General features: G+C 42.9%; 1 protein-coding gene across 4 annotated transcripts in view; it reads left to right on the top strand.

The window, feature by feature from the left end:
- The window catches only part of AGO3 (argonaute RISC catalytic component 3), a 120,002-nt gene that overhangs the window by 4,782 nt on the left and 99,391 nt on the right, over positions 1-15,829 (top strand). For 3 of the 4 annotated variants that reach the window (XM_079778120.1, XM_079778122.1, XM_079778119.1), the window contains exon 1: positions 6,376-6,716. The exons of the other annotated variant lie outside the window; for it this stretch is intronic. In XM_079778120.1, the coding sequence (XP_079634246.1) occupies positions 6,698-6,716 (19 nt within the window). In that variant the 5' untranslated portion in view covers positions 6,376-6,697. Of the gene's footprint in view, positions 1-6,375; positions 6,717-15,829 lie in introns of those variants that run through there. 4 annotated transcript variants of the gene reach the window in all.

The raw sequence follows: 15,829 nt of genomic DNA, 5'->3' as shown, positions 1-15,829 counted from the left end.
AAAGAGAGGAATAGTTTCCGATTGAGCAAGTGCGTGTATTGGGGCATTCTTCTAACCAAGATGGGAAGAGCGGAGACTATAGAAGGAAACTAATGAATTTTGTGAAGAAAGACCGTTAGCCTTGTAAAGACTGCGTTTTGAGGTTCCCATGGGGAAATGAGGTTAAGCTTTCCAGTAAACATTTATGTTTTGTTACTCAGGGAAAACTACAAAACTGCAATTATAGATATGGGATTCATACTTATATAGTTGACAGTTAAAGCCATAGGAATGAATAAGATGGTTTAGAACAAGAGTAGAGTGAGAAAAAACATTGTATACAACTCTAGGAAACACAATTTAAATGATGAAGAGAGAAAGCAGAATCTAAGATGATTGTCATGTTACTAATTTTGTATTTTTTGGGCTTAATGAGTTGGGGGAAAAATCAAGAGAGTGGAATAGAATTCAAGAAAGTTATGATTAACAACATGAACTGCTGCAGTGAGAAGGGGGTATTTTTTCAACTTAATTTACCATCCTCTACCCCATTTTCTCTGGGATTATAGAACTTTATGGTCATTCTCCAGTATTTCTTGAAAATGAGCATTGGAGAAAACTAATTTGAATAAGGCTAAGATTAGGTCTTCCAAGTTGTTCACCAAAACATCACCACCACTTCCAGCTTCCTCCTGTTCTTGGGAGATACTTGTAAGAGAATAAAATAAACAAACTTAAATTTGTTCTTAACCAGTGTCATAGATGATGTTCCAGTGCACTCTATAGCACTTAACAGCTTGTTCTATTTATTTTCATGACTTGTTTCCCCCAGAGCCTGTGAACTAGGAGCAGAAATTACATTCTACTCACTTTTGTCATCTTAGAGCCATAACATATATGAATAGAATTAAAATGAGCTAGAAATCTGTGGTTTATGAATACAGGGGGATGGGGGCAGTGGGGAATCAGGATGATACTGAGTTGCGAGTACAGAATGCAGTCAGCATTTCTGAATCTTCAGGTAAGCAGAAACTTAACCAAATTATCATAATCTTTTCTCACTCTCACTCAACATGGAGATTCTGTGGTTTTGTACCTTCAGCTGATGGCACGATTGTCAAGCATGTAAGCTGCTTGGTACTGCTAAAACATTGTTACTCTTGAGTGAAGATTGCTCACAGAAGATTCTGGCACAGAGCCATTGAGAAATGTTCAGTGGCACCTAGTGTGTGTAAGTGGGCCTAGCATTCCTCTGGATGCCAAGTGTTGTGACTTTTCAAATTGCAGGACTAACCTGTGGCCACCACCTGCCAGAGTCCCTTGAGTGCAAGCCAGCCCGACACATTTTGTTTTTCAGCAGCAAGGGTTAGGTTGGTTGAACTTAAAGAGCAGATTGGAAGATGGGGGAGATATTTCCCAATTGTATTTAAATAAGGCTTAAATTTATGACCCTTCATAAAACAGAAGTGAAGTATTTATTAGAGCAAGTGGGAGGGTGATCATTATGGCACTTTGCCATAAATTTCAGTTTTAAAAATGACTGATGTTAGCCCTGGCCCATGTGACTTAGTTGATTGGAGCATTGTCCCCTGCACTGAAAGGTCAAAGTCAATGGTTCAATTTCCAGTCAGGGCACATACCCAGATTGAAGGTACGATTTCCTATCGGGGCATATGCAGGAGGCAACCGATCGATGTTGCTCTCTTACATCGATATCTCTCTCCCCTCCCTCTGTCTCTCTAAACTCAATAAAATAAAATTTAAAACGTTAAAAAAAATGATTGATGTTTTAATAAAGGTTTCAGAATGACTGTTGGTTGTTACTAAAGTGAAAAATATAGTGTGATCCCAAGGCCTGATTTGTCTGGTTTTGGAGCTCAAGGGTTTGAGTTAAGGCTTCTTGTACTCATAGACAACCCTTTTTCAGTATTGGTTGAGCCTTCCCTCTGCCCTATTGGCAATGTATTTTTGTAGGGAATTCTTGTCTACAAGTGGCTTGAGGCAGAGTGAGCCTGGGTATTTGTTGGGAATCTCTTGGCTTAGCAGACAGCAGAATCTCATGGCAATTAGGGTTTGGTGGCTAAAGGAAAGGGTTGTAGTGCAAAGAGAAGACTACTTTCGTGTGATGAGTCTGAGCCATCCACAGACTGCTGTCTGTACTGCTTGAATGGCAAGTAACATTGAATTATAGCAAATAGCTCTCCCTATTTGTTTCTAGCTTTGAAGACATTTATTCCTCCGGCTATAGGCTGAGGAAACCTGGCAAGCTTAGAAGGTGCACAGAGCATGACAGAAGCACTCCTGTACAGCAGCTGTGTCAAGGAGAAGGATCTGGAAAAGTGGACTTGCTGGGGATGAGGTACATTTTAGAAGTTCTCCACCTAAGCACCATAACTGCCTTCTCAGCATAGCATATTTAGTTTTTTAGGCCAGCGTGGCTTACACACTGTCCTCTTGCTCTGGGCTGCAGCAGTTTCACTACTATCCCTCTTGACAGTGTCTTTTGGGGACAAAGAAATCTTGAGGGACCTTGGTAGGGAGCCCTCCATCACTCTTCCCCACCTTCTGAAGGCAAGAAACTTTCCTCTTAAGAGAGTCAGTGAGAGCTCCCAGCCAGTTTTTTGAAAAAGGCCTGTGGATTGTTAATGGAAGTGCACTGGGAAAGGAGGAGGGGCTTGGGTACTTTGAAGTGCTTGTCTGGGTGTCTTGTACAAGTATCTATCTTATTTAATTGCATCTTCACACCCTTCATGTGAAGGAGCTTATCGGTTAACTTCAATTGTGTATAACAAAACCCCAATTAAGTTGGCTTAAATAAGGAAACTCACATGACAAGAGGTCATTTAATATGGCTCTGAGTTTGGTTAATTCATTGGCTTAATGATACCAACAAACCAGATTTTTGAAATCTTTTTACTCTGCTGTCCTCTGTGTTGGTTTACGCTCATGCTAGTTCACCTCGGAGTCCCAAAATGACTACCATAATCCCAGAAGGAAATGCTGACAGAACAATGTCTTACAGAAGAGGGACTAATTTTTTTCCAGTGTTTCATTTAAAGTGAGAAAATCCTTGGAAGCCCAGCAGATCTGGCCTCATGTCTCATTTGCTAGAAATGGGTCATCTTCCCACTCCTGTCATTGGCAGAGCAAATGAGATCATCATGAGTGGCTGAGATTAATTAGGGGTTACCCTCTAAATCATGTGGATTAGAAAGACAAGTCATGTCTGTTAGGTGAGAAAGAAGGGGACAAGGGTTTGAGTAGGTATCCAGCCAGCAGTGTCTGCTCTATGTAGGTCCTTGGGTTTTTAAGGATCAGGAATGTGAGGCTAAGAGAGTGACTTTTCTAGGATCACAGATAGTAGGCGAGAGCCTTCAATCTCAGCTCTGACTGTCCCTAAAGCCAGTATGTTTTTATTTTTAATATATTTTTTTGAAAAATAAGTTTTTATTGATTTCCAAGAGAGGAAGGGTGAAGGAGTGAGATAGAAATATCAATGAGAGAATCATCAATTGCCTGCTTCCTGCGTGCAATTGAGCCTGAACTCCATGACCTCCTGGTTCATATGTCGGTGCTCAACCACTGAGCACACTGGCTGGGCGAAAGCCAGTATGTTTTATATTGTGTCCTGCTGCAGTACAAAGTACACCTGACCCTTGAACAACACAGGCTTAAACTGCACAGTTGTGTGTTTTTATATACGGATATTTTTTTCAATAAATATTTAGTCAGCCTTCTGTATTTTTCAGGTTTCCCCCCTGTAGAGTCAACGAGTTGCGGATTGAAAACAGTATTTTCAATCCCCATTGGAATTCAATAGATGTTGAGAGCTGACTGTATGCATTGTTCTACACCATTTTATATAAGGGACTTGAGCATTCTTGGATTTTTGTATATGCAGGGGGTCCTGGAACTAATCCCTGAAGGAGGATCATAGTTAAGTCTTGGGAGAGTCAAAAGTTATATGCTGGTTTTCAACTGTGTAGGGATCGGCGCTCCTATCCCCTGTGTTATTCAGGAGTCACCTGTAGCTTGATTTCTGCTGTTTAAAAACTTCTGGTCTAGAAGAGATTTTAAGCTTAAGTGCCACATCAACTAACTTGAGCCTATGTGAGGAGAGGATTCCATCCAATTGTTCCCCTTATCCAGTGATGGTGTTTATCTAGCAAAGAAAGCCTAGGAATGCAACATTCAGCAGGTAGTGATTTTGTTGCCCCTGAGATTTCTATTACTATTTCATACCCCCTTCTGAGAGCAGCCAGTGCCACAAGGGATAAGGGCAGAGTTTTAGCCTACTTCCTGAGCCCACTCATTCTCCATCCCTCCCACAGCTATTTACAGAATGCTGCTATGTGCCAGGCACTGGCACTGTTCTAGGCATTGGGGCTGTAACAGTTAACAAGATGCACAAAGACTCTCCTGTATGCCCTTAAGAGCAGACTCATTTGGGAATGAGGTTATCAAAAAATAGAGTGTGCATGTGGTCAGGAGTAAGCCTCATATAACTTTGCATTTGGCAGAATCATTCAAACTTCTTTGCTTTCTCACTTCCTGATATTACAGTTCATGAGCCTTTCATATGGGCTCACTATAAAGAGGTGGGGTCCCTGGATAGCAGAAGTAGATGGTAAGGCATCATTGACATTTACTAAATTGGATCCAATTGGAAGGTCCAAATCCTGTCAGTGTCAACGAAGACGACAGTGGCCCACTTCCAGGGTTCATCACCATCACCATGTCTACTCTGGGAGACACTGAAGAAGCCTGCATCATTAGAAAACAGTTCCAGAATTAAGGTTGAAGGTGTGAGAAACCCTTGCACAACAGTTGGTATTTACTCTGTTTGATGCTCCCATAGACTTGGATTGTGTACGGTGAAGGATTGAAAATAATTTTGACGATACAGTGTTTCATCTGGTGACACTTAATTTGACATTTTTAAATTTGGGAGGGCATTTTCAGTAAAAGGTGTAAGGATGGAAAGGAAGAAATTGGAATTAGATGTGGGTTTGAATCCCACTTATAAAGTGTTTACAGGTAGGTGCATCTAATAAGTGCTTTAAAATAGTTAATATAATAGTAACCACTTTAGTAAGTGCTAAAAGAGTAACCAAAACAATAACTATTTTTTAAATTCACTAACATTTAGGGAGAGTTTTCTTTGTGCTTTAAGGTACATTTCCTAACTTAACAGCTCTAAGGTACCTGTTATTCTCTCCATTTTTTAGATTAGGAAACTGATGCCCAGAGACTCAAGTGACTGATCCAAAGTCCTACAGTGATTGGGGCATGGGGAGAAGCACACTTAAGATAGCGTACTTTTTCTTCTTTTTTGTCCCAAGCTTTAATAAAAGAATGAACTTTGATTTTAAAAAGTCTAACCATTACTGATGCTTAAAAACATAGGGAAAAGTCATGAATCATTCATCAGACTGAATAAAATAGTATCACCATTAACGTTTACATTCTAGTGGGAGAGGGTATAGTAAAAAGAAATTACAGATTAGGACAGGATTACGGTAATAGAAAAACAGGTGTCCCATCATACCGGAAAAGCCCTCTCAGAGATAAATCTTAAGTTGAGGTATAAAAAGGCAAGAGTGGAAAGAGGATTCCTGGCCAAGGGAACCCGAAGCAGAGGCCCCCAAGCCGGAAAGAAGCGCTTTGCCAGTGGGGGAAATGGAAGCAGACAGAACTAGCATAGTGAACTTTTGCTTGAGAAAGGCAGGGATCCCGTTAAGCCGAGCATTTGGACCCTGGAAAGGAGTTTGGGTCTTCTCAGTGTGACGAAGCGCCATTAAAAGAGTTTTAAACGTGGAAATTATTCGATCTGTGTGTAATGTCCTGTTTCTTAATCATCTTTTCCCAAGCTAAATTGTACATCCCCGCCTCCCCTAAAAAAATGGTCAACAAAGCAACCCTATAGAATTAAGAAGTGATCAGCAGTGGCGGTTACTTGATCGCCTGCTGAGGAGGAGGCGCGTGGGGCCGCCCTAACGGCGTGGAGGGAGGGACTCGGCGATGAGGGCGGCCCAGTCCAAGCCTTGCTCTGCTGGGGCCCTCGGCTGCAGGTCCGGGCCCTGCACCTCGGACCAGAACCACTCCAGGTAGGCTCCTCCCCAGAGAAGCTACGTCGCCTCAGGCAGAGCCGGCTCCGCTCCGGGTGGAGCTAGGAGTGCAGTCCCTGCGGCTTGTCCCCGGCTGGCACAAACCCGCGGAAGACCGTAGGAGGGCCGGCTCCGCCCTCTCCCCGCCGCTAGAGCCCCAGGCCCCACCCAGATTCGGCGCCAGCTCCCCGACATCCCTGCATTGCTCGCACGGGCGTCGCGCCCGCACTGCTCGGTTCCGCGAGGCTTGGTTGTCGGCCTAGCCGGGGCAGCGGAACTGACGCAAGCGGACTTCCGGGGCCGGCCCCCGGGGAGGTCGGCGGCGGCGCCGCAGTCGTGGAGAGGCAGTGGGAGCGTGAGCGGCCACGGGCGACGCAAGTTCCTCACGGAGCTCACCTCTCGTCTCGCGCTTCTCTCCTAGTCGCGTGCTGCCTCCCGCCGGCGGCTCCTCCCGAGGAGAGCTTCCGCCGCGGTGGCTGAGAAGGGACTGTCGCCACCCCTCCCCGTGGCCAAGTGAGAGTGCCTGTCGCACCGCGTCGCCCCCTGCGCCGCCTCCTTGCCCCCAGTGGCGGGCGCCCTTCTCGCTCGGAGCACTCCCCCCAGCTCCATGAATGGAAATCGGCTCCGCAGGTGAGTGTCAGAGCTGTTGGCCGGGTCAGCGGGGGTGTCCCTAGAAGAGCATCGTCGCTCCCTCAGCCCTGGCCTCGGTGTGCGAGGTCCGAGGTCCGGGCGTCTCCTCCTCTCCGTCGGCCCCTCCTCCGCCTCCGCGCAGCCCCGCCGCAGTTCCCAGGAGCCGAGTGGGCGAAACTGCGGGGAGGGGACCCTGCTTCCAGGATTGAAGTTTGGGGCTCTCCGGGCGGTGTGCCCTAGAAGGCTTTGCCATCGCTTTCGTATTCGGGTTGGGGATGTAACGGTGTGTGTTCCGTAGAGGCGCTGGGCGCTTATTACTTAGACCTCTTAAGGTAGTTATGTAGATAGAGGGAGGTAACAGATGAGAGTTAAGTTTGGCTTTAGTGCAGCGTCAAATGCAAGATGGCATTTCTTCCATCCCTGAGTTTTCTTCTGATGTTTGTGGCAGCCAGGTATATACAGGGTGGGGCAAAAGTAGGTGTACAGTTGTTCGTATGGAAAATAATACATGAATAAACTGTTTTTCGCGTCCTCACAACTGTACACCTACTTTTGCCCTACCCTGTAGTTCTTGAGGCTCTTGGGAATGTCCTATCAGGCTGGATGATGCTGGCGTGAGGAGGTGATTCTTAAAATTGCTGACAGTATTTTATTTTTCATTCTCTGTTCCCTAGAGAAGAGTTGTCACATTCCTGGAAATTTGGCACTTAAGATTCTCTCCTTGGGAAAAACTATAGTCTTGAGGAAAATATGCAATTTGGGCAGTACTTATCTTCAAAGAAAAAAGCAATCTCTATGGTTCTTAAGTAATTGAGGAACATAAAGTAGACATTACATAACAGTTTGCTTTCCAAAGGATCACTCATACTTGACATGCTAAATTTGAAAGTTTGCTTCATCCAGATTGTCACAGACTTATAAATTAATTTTCAAAATATTGGTGGACAGAGGGTGTCTTGTTACTAATGGTATCATAAGCCCCTGGATTTCACATCTCACTTTGCCAATTTGGGAGGTGCCTGAGTATGAGATAAGAAAAGCTTATATAAAAGAAACTGATGGTTTAATGTTAAATAATTTATTGATTAGGTTAAAGAGTATAATTGTAAAGTAGGTGCAAAAGCATTCCAATGGTAGAGGTGGGATGGGGAAGACTTTATTACAATCTTATTATATGGAGTTTTCTCTAATCAATTTGTGCCATTTCTCTTTTGCATACTCCATTAAAAATATATTTTTTAACCTTCATATATCCCTTTTTAAAGTGTCTACTCTTTGTAAAATATATATATTTTATTGATTTCAGAGAGGAAGGGGGAGGGAGAGAGAAACAGAAACATCGATGAGGAGAGAGAATCATTGATCAGCTGTCTCCTGCATGCCCCACAATGGGGATGGAGCCGGAAACCCAGCATGTGCCCTGACTGGGAATCCAACCGTGACCTCCTAGTTCATGGGTCAACCAACTGGGCTTCATATCTTCTTAAAAAGGGAAAGTTTGTCTAGATTGTGAAAAGTTTTAGACTCTCATTTGTTTATCATTGTTTTGTGTTTTTCCACAACTGTATCCTGCCATTTTTAACTTTCTACTATACTTTTTAGAGAATGTGATGATTTGTGGATATAGGTGATTTTTACATAACTATCCTGTTGTCAAGCCTGGAAAACAAAACATAAAACTTAAAAACACTTTGTTAATCATCCTAAAACTTTTAAAATATTTCAAAAAAATTTTCAAAGATATTTTTCTTTTTCTTCTTTGGGGTTTTTTTTTTTATATTTTTTTTATTGATTTTTTTTTACAGAGAGGAAGGGAGAGGGATAGAGAGCTAGAAACATCGATGAGAGAGAAACATCGACCAGCTGCCTCCTGCACACCCCCTACCAGGCATGTGCCCGCAACCAAGGTACATGCCCTTGACTGGAATCGAACCTGGGACCCTTCAGTCCGCAGGCCGACGCTCTATCCACTGAGCCAAACCGGTTTCAGCTCTCCTTTGGGTTTTTTATATGAAATTATGCCCATTATATGGAAAACATCTTAGAAAATCCTTCTAAAGTCAAACCACCTAGTCAACTGGTCCAACTAGCCAAGTATGATTCAGTAAATGCTCCTGTGAATTCTTGAGCTAAGAATTAGACATCTTGAAATACAAAGTTTATTTTAAGTGCAGTTTATACATGATTGACTATAATCTCAAATGAAGATAAGGTATAATTGTCTTATGGGTGTCATCATCAAAAACAAAATTTTCATTCTTCCCAAAACTTACAATTGTTTTTGCTGCACATGAAATTAAAACTATATATTGGATCCGGGTGAGCCTGGGTCCCAGGTCCGGATGAGGCCGTGGGCCCCTGGATCCGGGTGAGCCTGGGTCCCGGGTCCGGGTGAGGCCGTGGGCCCCTGGATCCGGGTGAGCCTGGGTCCCGGGTCCGGGTGAGGCCGTGGGCCCCTGGATCCGGGTGAGCCTGGGTCCCGGGTCCGGGTGAGGCCGTGGGCCCCTGGATCCGGGTGAGCCTGGCCCCGGGTCCGGGTGAGGCCGTGGGCCCCTGGATCCGGGTGAGCCTGGGTCCCAGGTCCGGGTGAGGCCGTGGACCCCTGGATCCGGGTGAGGCCACGCGCCCCTGGGTCTGGGAGAGGCCACGCGCCCCTGGGTCCGGGTGAGGCCATGCGCCCCTGGATCCGGATGAGGCTGAGTCCTGGGTCTGGGCGAGGCCGTGTGCCCCTGGATCCGGGTGAGGCTGAGTCCTGGGTCTGGGCGAGGCCGTGTGCCCCTGGATCCGGGTGAGGCTGGATCCCGGGTCCGGGTGAGGCCGTGGGCCCCTGGATCCGGGTGAGGCCGTGCCCCTGGATCCGGCCGAGACCAAGCCAGAGGGAGTCGGACCTGCATTGCCACCATTTGTCCACCATCCAGAGCTGAGGGGTCAGTGCCGACATGTACTCATAAGGAACTGGTGGACATTGATATTGGGTCTCAAAAGAACTGTTGGACCAGAAAGAAACTCACTACAGACTGATTCATTTGCCTGTCAGCATAACTATTATTGCTCGTCGCACATTCAATTCTTATAAGTATATCTCTAGTGACACATGATTTCGCTCATCTAGGGGAAATGATGAACAACATAGACTGATGAACGGGAACAGAACCAGAAACAAGGAGGCATCGATCGGACTATCGGGCCTCAGAGGGAGGATGGGGGAGGGTGGGGGGAGGGGGGAGAGATCAACCAAGGGACTTGTGTGCATGCATACGAGCCTAACCAATGCTTAGGTTCAATGGAGGGTTGGGGCGTCCATGGGGAGGGGTGTGGGATGGGAGTGGGGGGATGAGGACAAATATGTGACACCTTAATCAATAAAGAAATTGAAAAAAAATAAAAAATAAAAAAAACCAAAAAAACAACAACTATATATTGGGGGAATTGTGCAACTAAGTTCTAAATCAAGAATTTGACAGATATATTGTTTGGTTTAAACATTTTTTATTTTAACTTAGCATTTACTTTTTATTGAATTTATTGGGTGACATCTCTCTTCTACATATATATAAAAGCCTAAGCAACCGTTAGGACCAAATGACACGCACAGACCACCAGGGGGCAGACGCTCAACACAGGAGCTGCCCCCTGGTGGTCAGTGTACTCCCACAGCCAACCTCCCGTGGCCCCTTCTCCCCATCCCTCCTCCCTAACCCCCCCCCCACTCCCAATAGGCCTCTATTGCCAGCCAGGCCGAGGGACCCCACCGTAGACGAATTCGTGCATCAGGCCTCTAGTTGGTGAATAAAAGTATATAGGTTTCAGATATACAATTCTACAATACATCATCTGTATATTGTATTACAATTCTACAATACATCATCTGTATATTGTATTACAGTTCTACAATACATCATCTATATATTGTATTGTGTGTTTAGCACCCCAAGTGGATTTTGCATCTAAAATCTTTATAATCATTTTAAATGTAAATGTTCTTTAATTGTCTATGAAATCAATGTTGGATCTTGGCTCTCCAATTCTTTTCTAAATTTTTCTTATGTGTGAATATTCTCAGACCTCTTAAGACAAGATGTTTTAATTTCTAATTGTTAAGTGGATACATAGAAAACTTAAATTTATTCACATTAGAGCCTTTGAATACAAAAACTATGTAATTGTTTCTTGGTGAATCATTCCTCACTGAAATTTAATATTTGTTCTTCCCTTTGCATGAAATCTTTTAAGTGATTTTTAAGGATGTCTTATACAAACTACTGACCTAGTACTATGTGAACTTTTATTTAAACAAAACTGGCACAGCCGAAACCGGTTTGGCTCAGTGGATAGAGCGTCGGCCTGCGGACTCAAGGGTCCCAGGTTCGATTCCAGTCAAGGGCATGTACCCTGGTTGCGGGCACATCCCCAGTAGGGGGTGTGCAAGAGGCAGCTGATCGATGTTTCTCTCTCATCGATGTTTCTAACTCTCTATCCCTCTCTCTTCCTCTCTGTAAAAAATCAATAAAATATATTAAATAAATAAACAAAACTGGCACAATTTGTTTTTAAATAATAACAGCATTTGAGCCTGTGATTCCTGAGTTAGGAGAACTTCTAATGAAATCCTATTTTTTATGGTTTAATTACAGCTGGACTAAGAGTATATGTTATGTTTTAGTTTCAAAATAAAGTGGGGGTAGGGAAAACAGAAATATTTATTGAGGTTTTACTTCTCCTGAGGAGCTATTTTTTAAGACCATACTATTCTAATCTGTGTTTTTAGGTAAAGTCAAACTACTGTTTAGGGTCAATGGAATTCTACTTGTCTACCAATAGAAGAAAAAAAAATTTTACTTTTACCTTAAGTTAATGATACACAAATTGGTTTGAAAAGTTTGGTAATTGTCTTATACAATCTTGCAAAAGTGAATAGACTATGTTTCTTAGTTGTACTTTTAAATTCATGTTTGAACAATAGTTGTTTTAGGGCTCTGCATTCTTTAATAATAAAAATCAAGAAAAGTCATTTGAGAACCAGTTCCAAAGAAACAAAATTTTATGTATGGAAACTTGATTTGAATGAGGTTGGTAAAAGTGGATTCAAAATACAAAATAATATAATGCCTTTAGGTTCTCAGTTGAATATTTAAAATAACTTTTTTTAAAAAATATATTTTATTGATTTTTTACAGAGAGGAAGAGAGAGGGATAGAGAGTTAGAAACATCGATGAGAGAGAAACATCGATCAGCTGCCTCTTGCACACCCCCTACTGGGGATGTGCCCGCAACCAAGGTACATGCCCTTGACCGGAATCGAACCTGGGACCCTTGAGTCCGCAGGCCGACGCTCTATCCATTGAGCCAAACCGGTTTCGGCTAAAATAAATTTTTAATCACTTTGGGAAATGTTTTTATTACATAAATTTTTCTCTTGTAGAATTTTGCCTTGAAAAAATATAAAAATGCTGCTCTGGGAGGGCATGAATTTTTTTTTTTAATATATATTTTATTGATTTTTTTACAGAGAGGAAGGGAGAGGGATAGAGAGCTAGAAACATCGATGAACATCAACCAGCTGCCTCCTGCACACCCCCCACCAGGAATGTGCCCGCAACCAATGTACATGCCCTTGACCGGAATCGAACCTGGGACCTTTCAGTCTGCAGGCTGACGCTCTATCCACTGAGCCAAACCGGTTTTGGCGAGGACATGAATTTTGAACATGGAGAGTTTTTGTTTTTTAAACTTGGTTGTCACTTAAATTTTACTTTGTGCTACTCTGGAGTGGCCATTAAAACATTTTTTCTATTATTTGCTGCTCTTTTTTTATATATATATTTTATTGATTTTTTACAGAGAGGAAGAGAGGGATAGAGAGTTAGACACATCGATGATAGGGAGACATCGATCAGCTGCCTCCTGCACAACCCCCACTGGGGATGTGCCCGCAACCAAGGTACATGCCCCTGACCAGAATCGAACCTGGGACCCTTCAGTCCACAGACCGACGCTCTATCTACTGAGCCAAACCGGTTTCGGCGAGGGCATGAATTTTGAACATGGAGAGTTTTTGTTTTTGTTTTTAATATTTTTATTGATTTTTTACAGAGAGGAAGGGAGAGGGATAGAAACATCGATGAGAGAGAAACATCGATCAGCTGCCTCCTGCACACCCCCCATTGGGGATGTGCCTGCAACCAAGGTACATGCCCTTGACTGGGATCGAACCTGGGACCCTTCAGTCCCCAGGCGGATGCTCTATCCACTGAGCCACACCGGTCAGGGCGAGTTTTTGTTTTTTAAACTTGATTGTCACTTAAATTTTACTTTGTGCTACTCTGGAGTGGCCATTAAAACATTTTTTCTATTATTTCCTGCTCTTGATTGGCAGCAAATTGAACTTATTTATACATTTATAAAAATGTACAAGATTACTTTAATTTTTGTTTTAAAATTTAATTTCTCTGACAGAATACCCTGGGGAAAAACTAAAAAGGAGGCAAGTAATAACTTTTTTCTTCTAAACAGACTTTACAGAAAAAAAAGAACATACATGTAACCCTCAAATATAATTCATTTAACAAGCCTCATGATTCCATCCCCCTGATATAACCACTCTTTAAATTTTTAAACCAAATTCCAAACTAATCTATTAGTTTAAAAATATTTAAGACATTAAGTAATTTAGGAAAGCAGTTAGAATGAATGAAATGATTTCTAGATACTACTTCATTTTCCTTTGACTGTTACATAATAAGTTGGTATTTTAGAATTAATTTATATCTATTTTTTTCCACTGGGAACATTGTATGTATTTGATTTTGTAAACCTGGCCTGATGGTATGCCTAGATAGAAGTCTAGGCCCCTGTGAAGGGGACGCATTTCCTGGAAGAATTCTCTGTTGTATATGGGAAAACCCTAGATCACAGTAGAATTCTTGCCAAATTGTCATAAGCTATTAGATTCTAGTTTAATACTATGTTGCTTTATATCACAACTATTTTTTTTCACACTGATTTCCATAGTCTTAAAATACTTGAGGGTCTACTTGAAAGGTGAATTAAATATTTTGTTAATTTTACAAAACATTTTCTTATACCTAAAACTAAAGACCTGGTGCATGAAATGTGTGCACTGGGAGGATGTCCCTCAGCCCGACCTGTACCCTCTCGCAGTCTGGGACCCCTCGGGGGATGTCTGCCTACCTAGAATCCCTTGGGATGTCCCCCTGGAGATTGGGCCTAAGTCAGCAGGTGGACATCCCTCTTGCAGTCTGGGATCCCTCTCGCAGTCCGGGACCCTTACTGCTCCTTACCACCCACCTGCTTGCTGCTCCTTACTGCTTGGCTCGCTGCCGGGGAAGCAGGAGAGGTGTGAGCCCAGCCTCTGGCTGAGCGGCGCTCCCCCTGTGGGAGCGCATTGACCACCAGGGGGCAGCTCCTGCGTTGAGCGTCTGCCCCCCCTGGTGATCAGTGCGCATCATAGTAACTGGTCGTTCTACCGTTCAGTTGATTTGCATATTAGGGCTTTATTATATAGAATTATGTAGGATTAGGACCTTAAGTAACTTGGAAGTTTATTTTCTTTGTTTGTTTGTCTTAATGGATAAGGAGAAAAAAGACAAGTGATAGTTCTGTTTTCATGATGGTAAAACTAAAAAGATAATTTACTTAAGAATACTGTCCTTTCCAAACCTGTTTAGTCTCAGTTTTTGGGGGGATGAGCAACATTCACTAGAGATTCCTACTTCTATTTCAGTTGTATAGGATACTTAATACACCCTCATTCTTTTTTTTTTTTTTTTTAATATATTTTATTGATTTTTTTACAGAGAGAAAGAGAGAAGGATAGAGAGTTAGAAACATTGATCAGCTGCCTCCTGCACACCCCCTACTGGGGATGTGCCCGCAACCAATGTACATGCCCTTGACCGGAATCGAACCTGGGACCCTTGAGTCCGCAGGCCAACGCTCTATCCACTGAGCCAAACCAGTTTCGGCTACACCCTCATTCTTGGCTCATTAACAAAACATGTGAGAAAGAATATTGTGTGGTTTTTCAACCATAATGGTTATGCTGTTTGGATGCATGAACAGCATTTCTGTATTTGGAGTTTCTGTAGTTTTCTGTCATTGTCTAATATTAATGACTTTCTTTGGCTACCCATTGCTTAAAATAAATACTTGAGATTTAGCAAAACTATGTCCCACAACCAATGCTTTCTCCTATTTTTGTTGTTGTTAAACATGTTTTTCTTTATCTCGGAGAGGGAGGGAGGGACAAAAACATCAATGATGAGAGAGAGAATCGGCTGCCTTCTGCACAGTCCCATACTGGGGATCAAGCCCGAAACCCAGGCATGTGCCCTGACCAGGAATCGAACCATGACCTCCTGGTTCATTAATTGATGCTCAACCACTGAGCCATGCTGGCTGGGCATCAAGTTAGTGTTTTTAGTTTCTTCAGCTAAATACCCAGAAGTAGAATTGCTGGATATTTTGAATTGTGGATTTAATTTTTTTCAAATAGTTACAGGCCTTCTCAGATATTTAAATGTAAGTTCATTCAGAGATAATAGTTATTAATTTTTTAACTGAATTTATCATTTGAACTTTAACAAAGCTACAACATTTTGAGATTCAAAAACTTAATGTTAGCCCTAACCGGTTTGGCTCCGTGGATAGAGTGTTGGCCTGCGGACTCGAGGGTCCCAGGTTCGATTCCGGTCAAGGGCATGTACCTAGGTTGCAGGCACATCCCTGGTAGGGGGGGCGTGCAGGAGGCAGCTGATTGATGTTTCTCTCTCATCGATGTTTCTAACTCCCTCTCCCTTCCTCTCTATAAAAAGTCAATAAAATATATTTTTAAAAAAACTTAATGTTAGGTATCACTTAGTGTTTATTTTTAACTGATAAAATATACATAATGTTAAATTTGCCATCTTAGCAGTTGTTTTTTATTGTTGTTAATCCTCATTTAAGGATATTTTTTCCATTGATTCTTAGAGAGAATGGAAGAGAGGGAGGGAAGGAGAGAGAGAGATTTATGTGTGAGAGAGAGATTGATGTGAAAGATCACATCAATTGTTTGATTCCCCCCTGCACACATCCCAACTGGGTCTGGGGG

The sequence above is a fragment of the Cnephaeus nilssonii genome (genome assembly GCF_951640355.1).
Source record: "Cnephaeus nilssonii genome assembly, chromosome: 7".
Taxonomy (NCBI): Eukaryota; Metazoa; Chordata; class Mammalia; order Chiroptera; family Vespertilionidae; genus Cnephaeus; species Cnephaeus nilssonii.
This window is presented reverse-complemented; position numbering and strand designations above follow the sequence as displayed.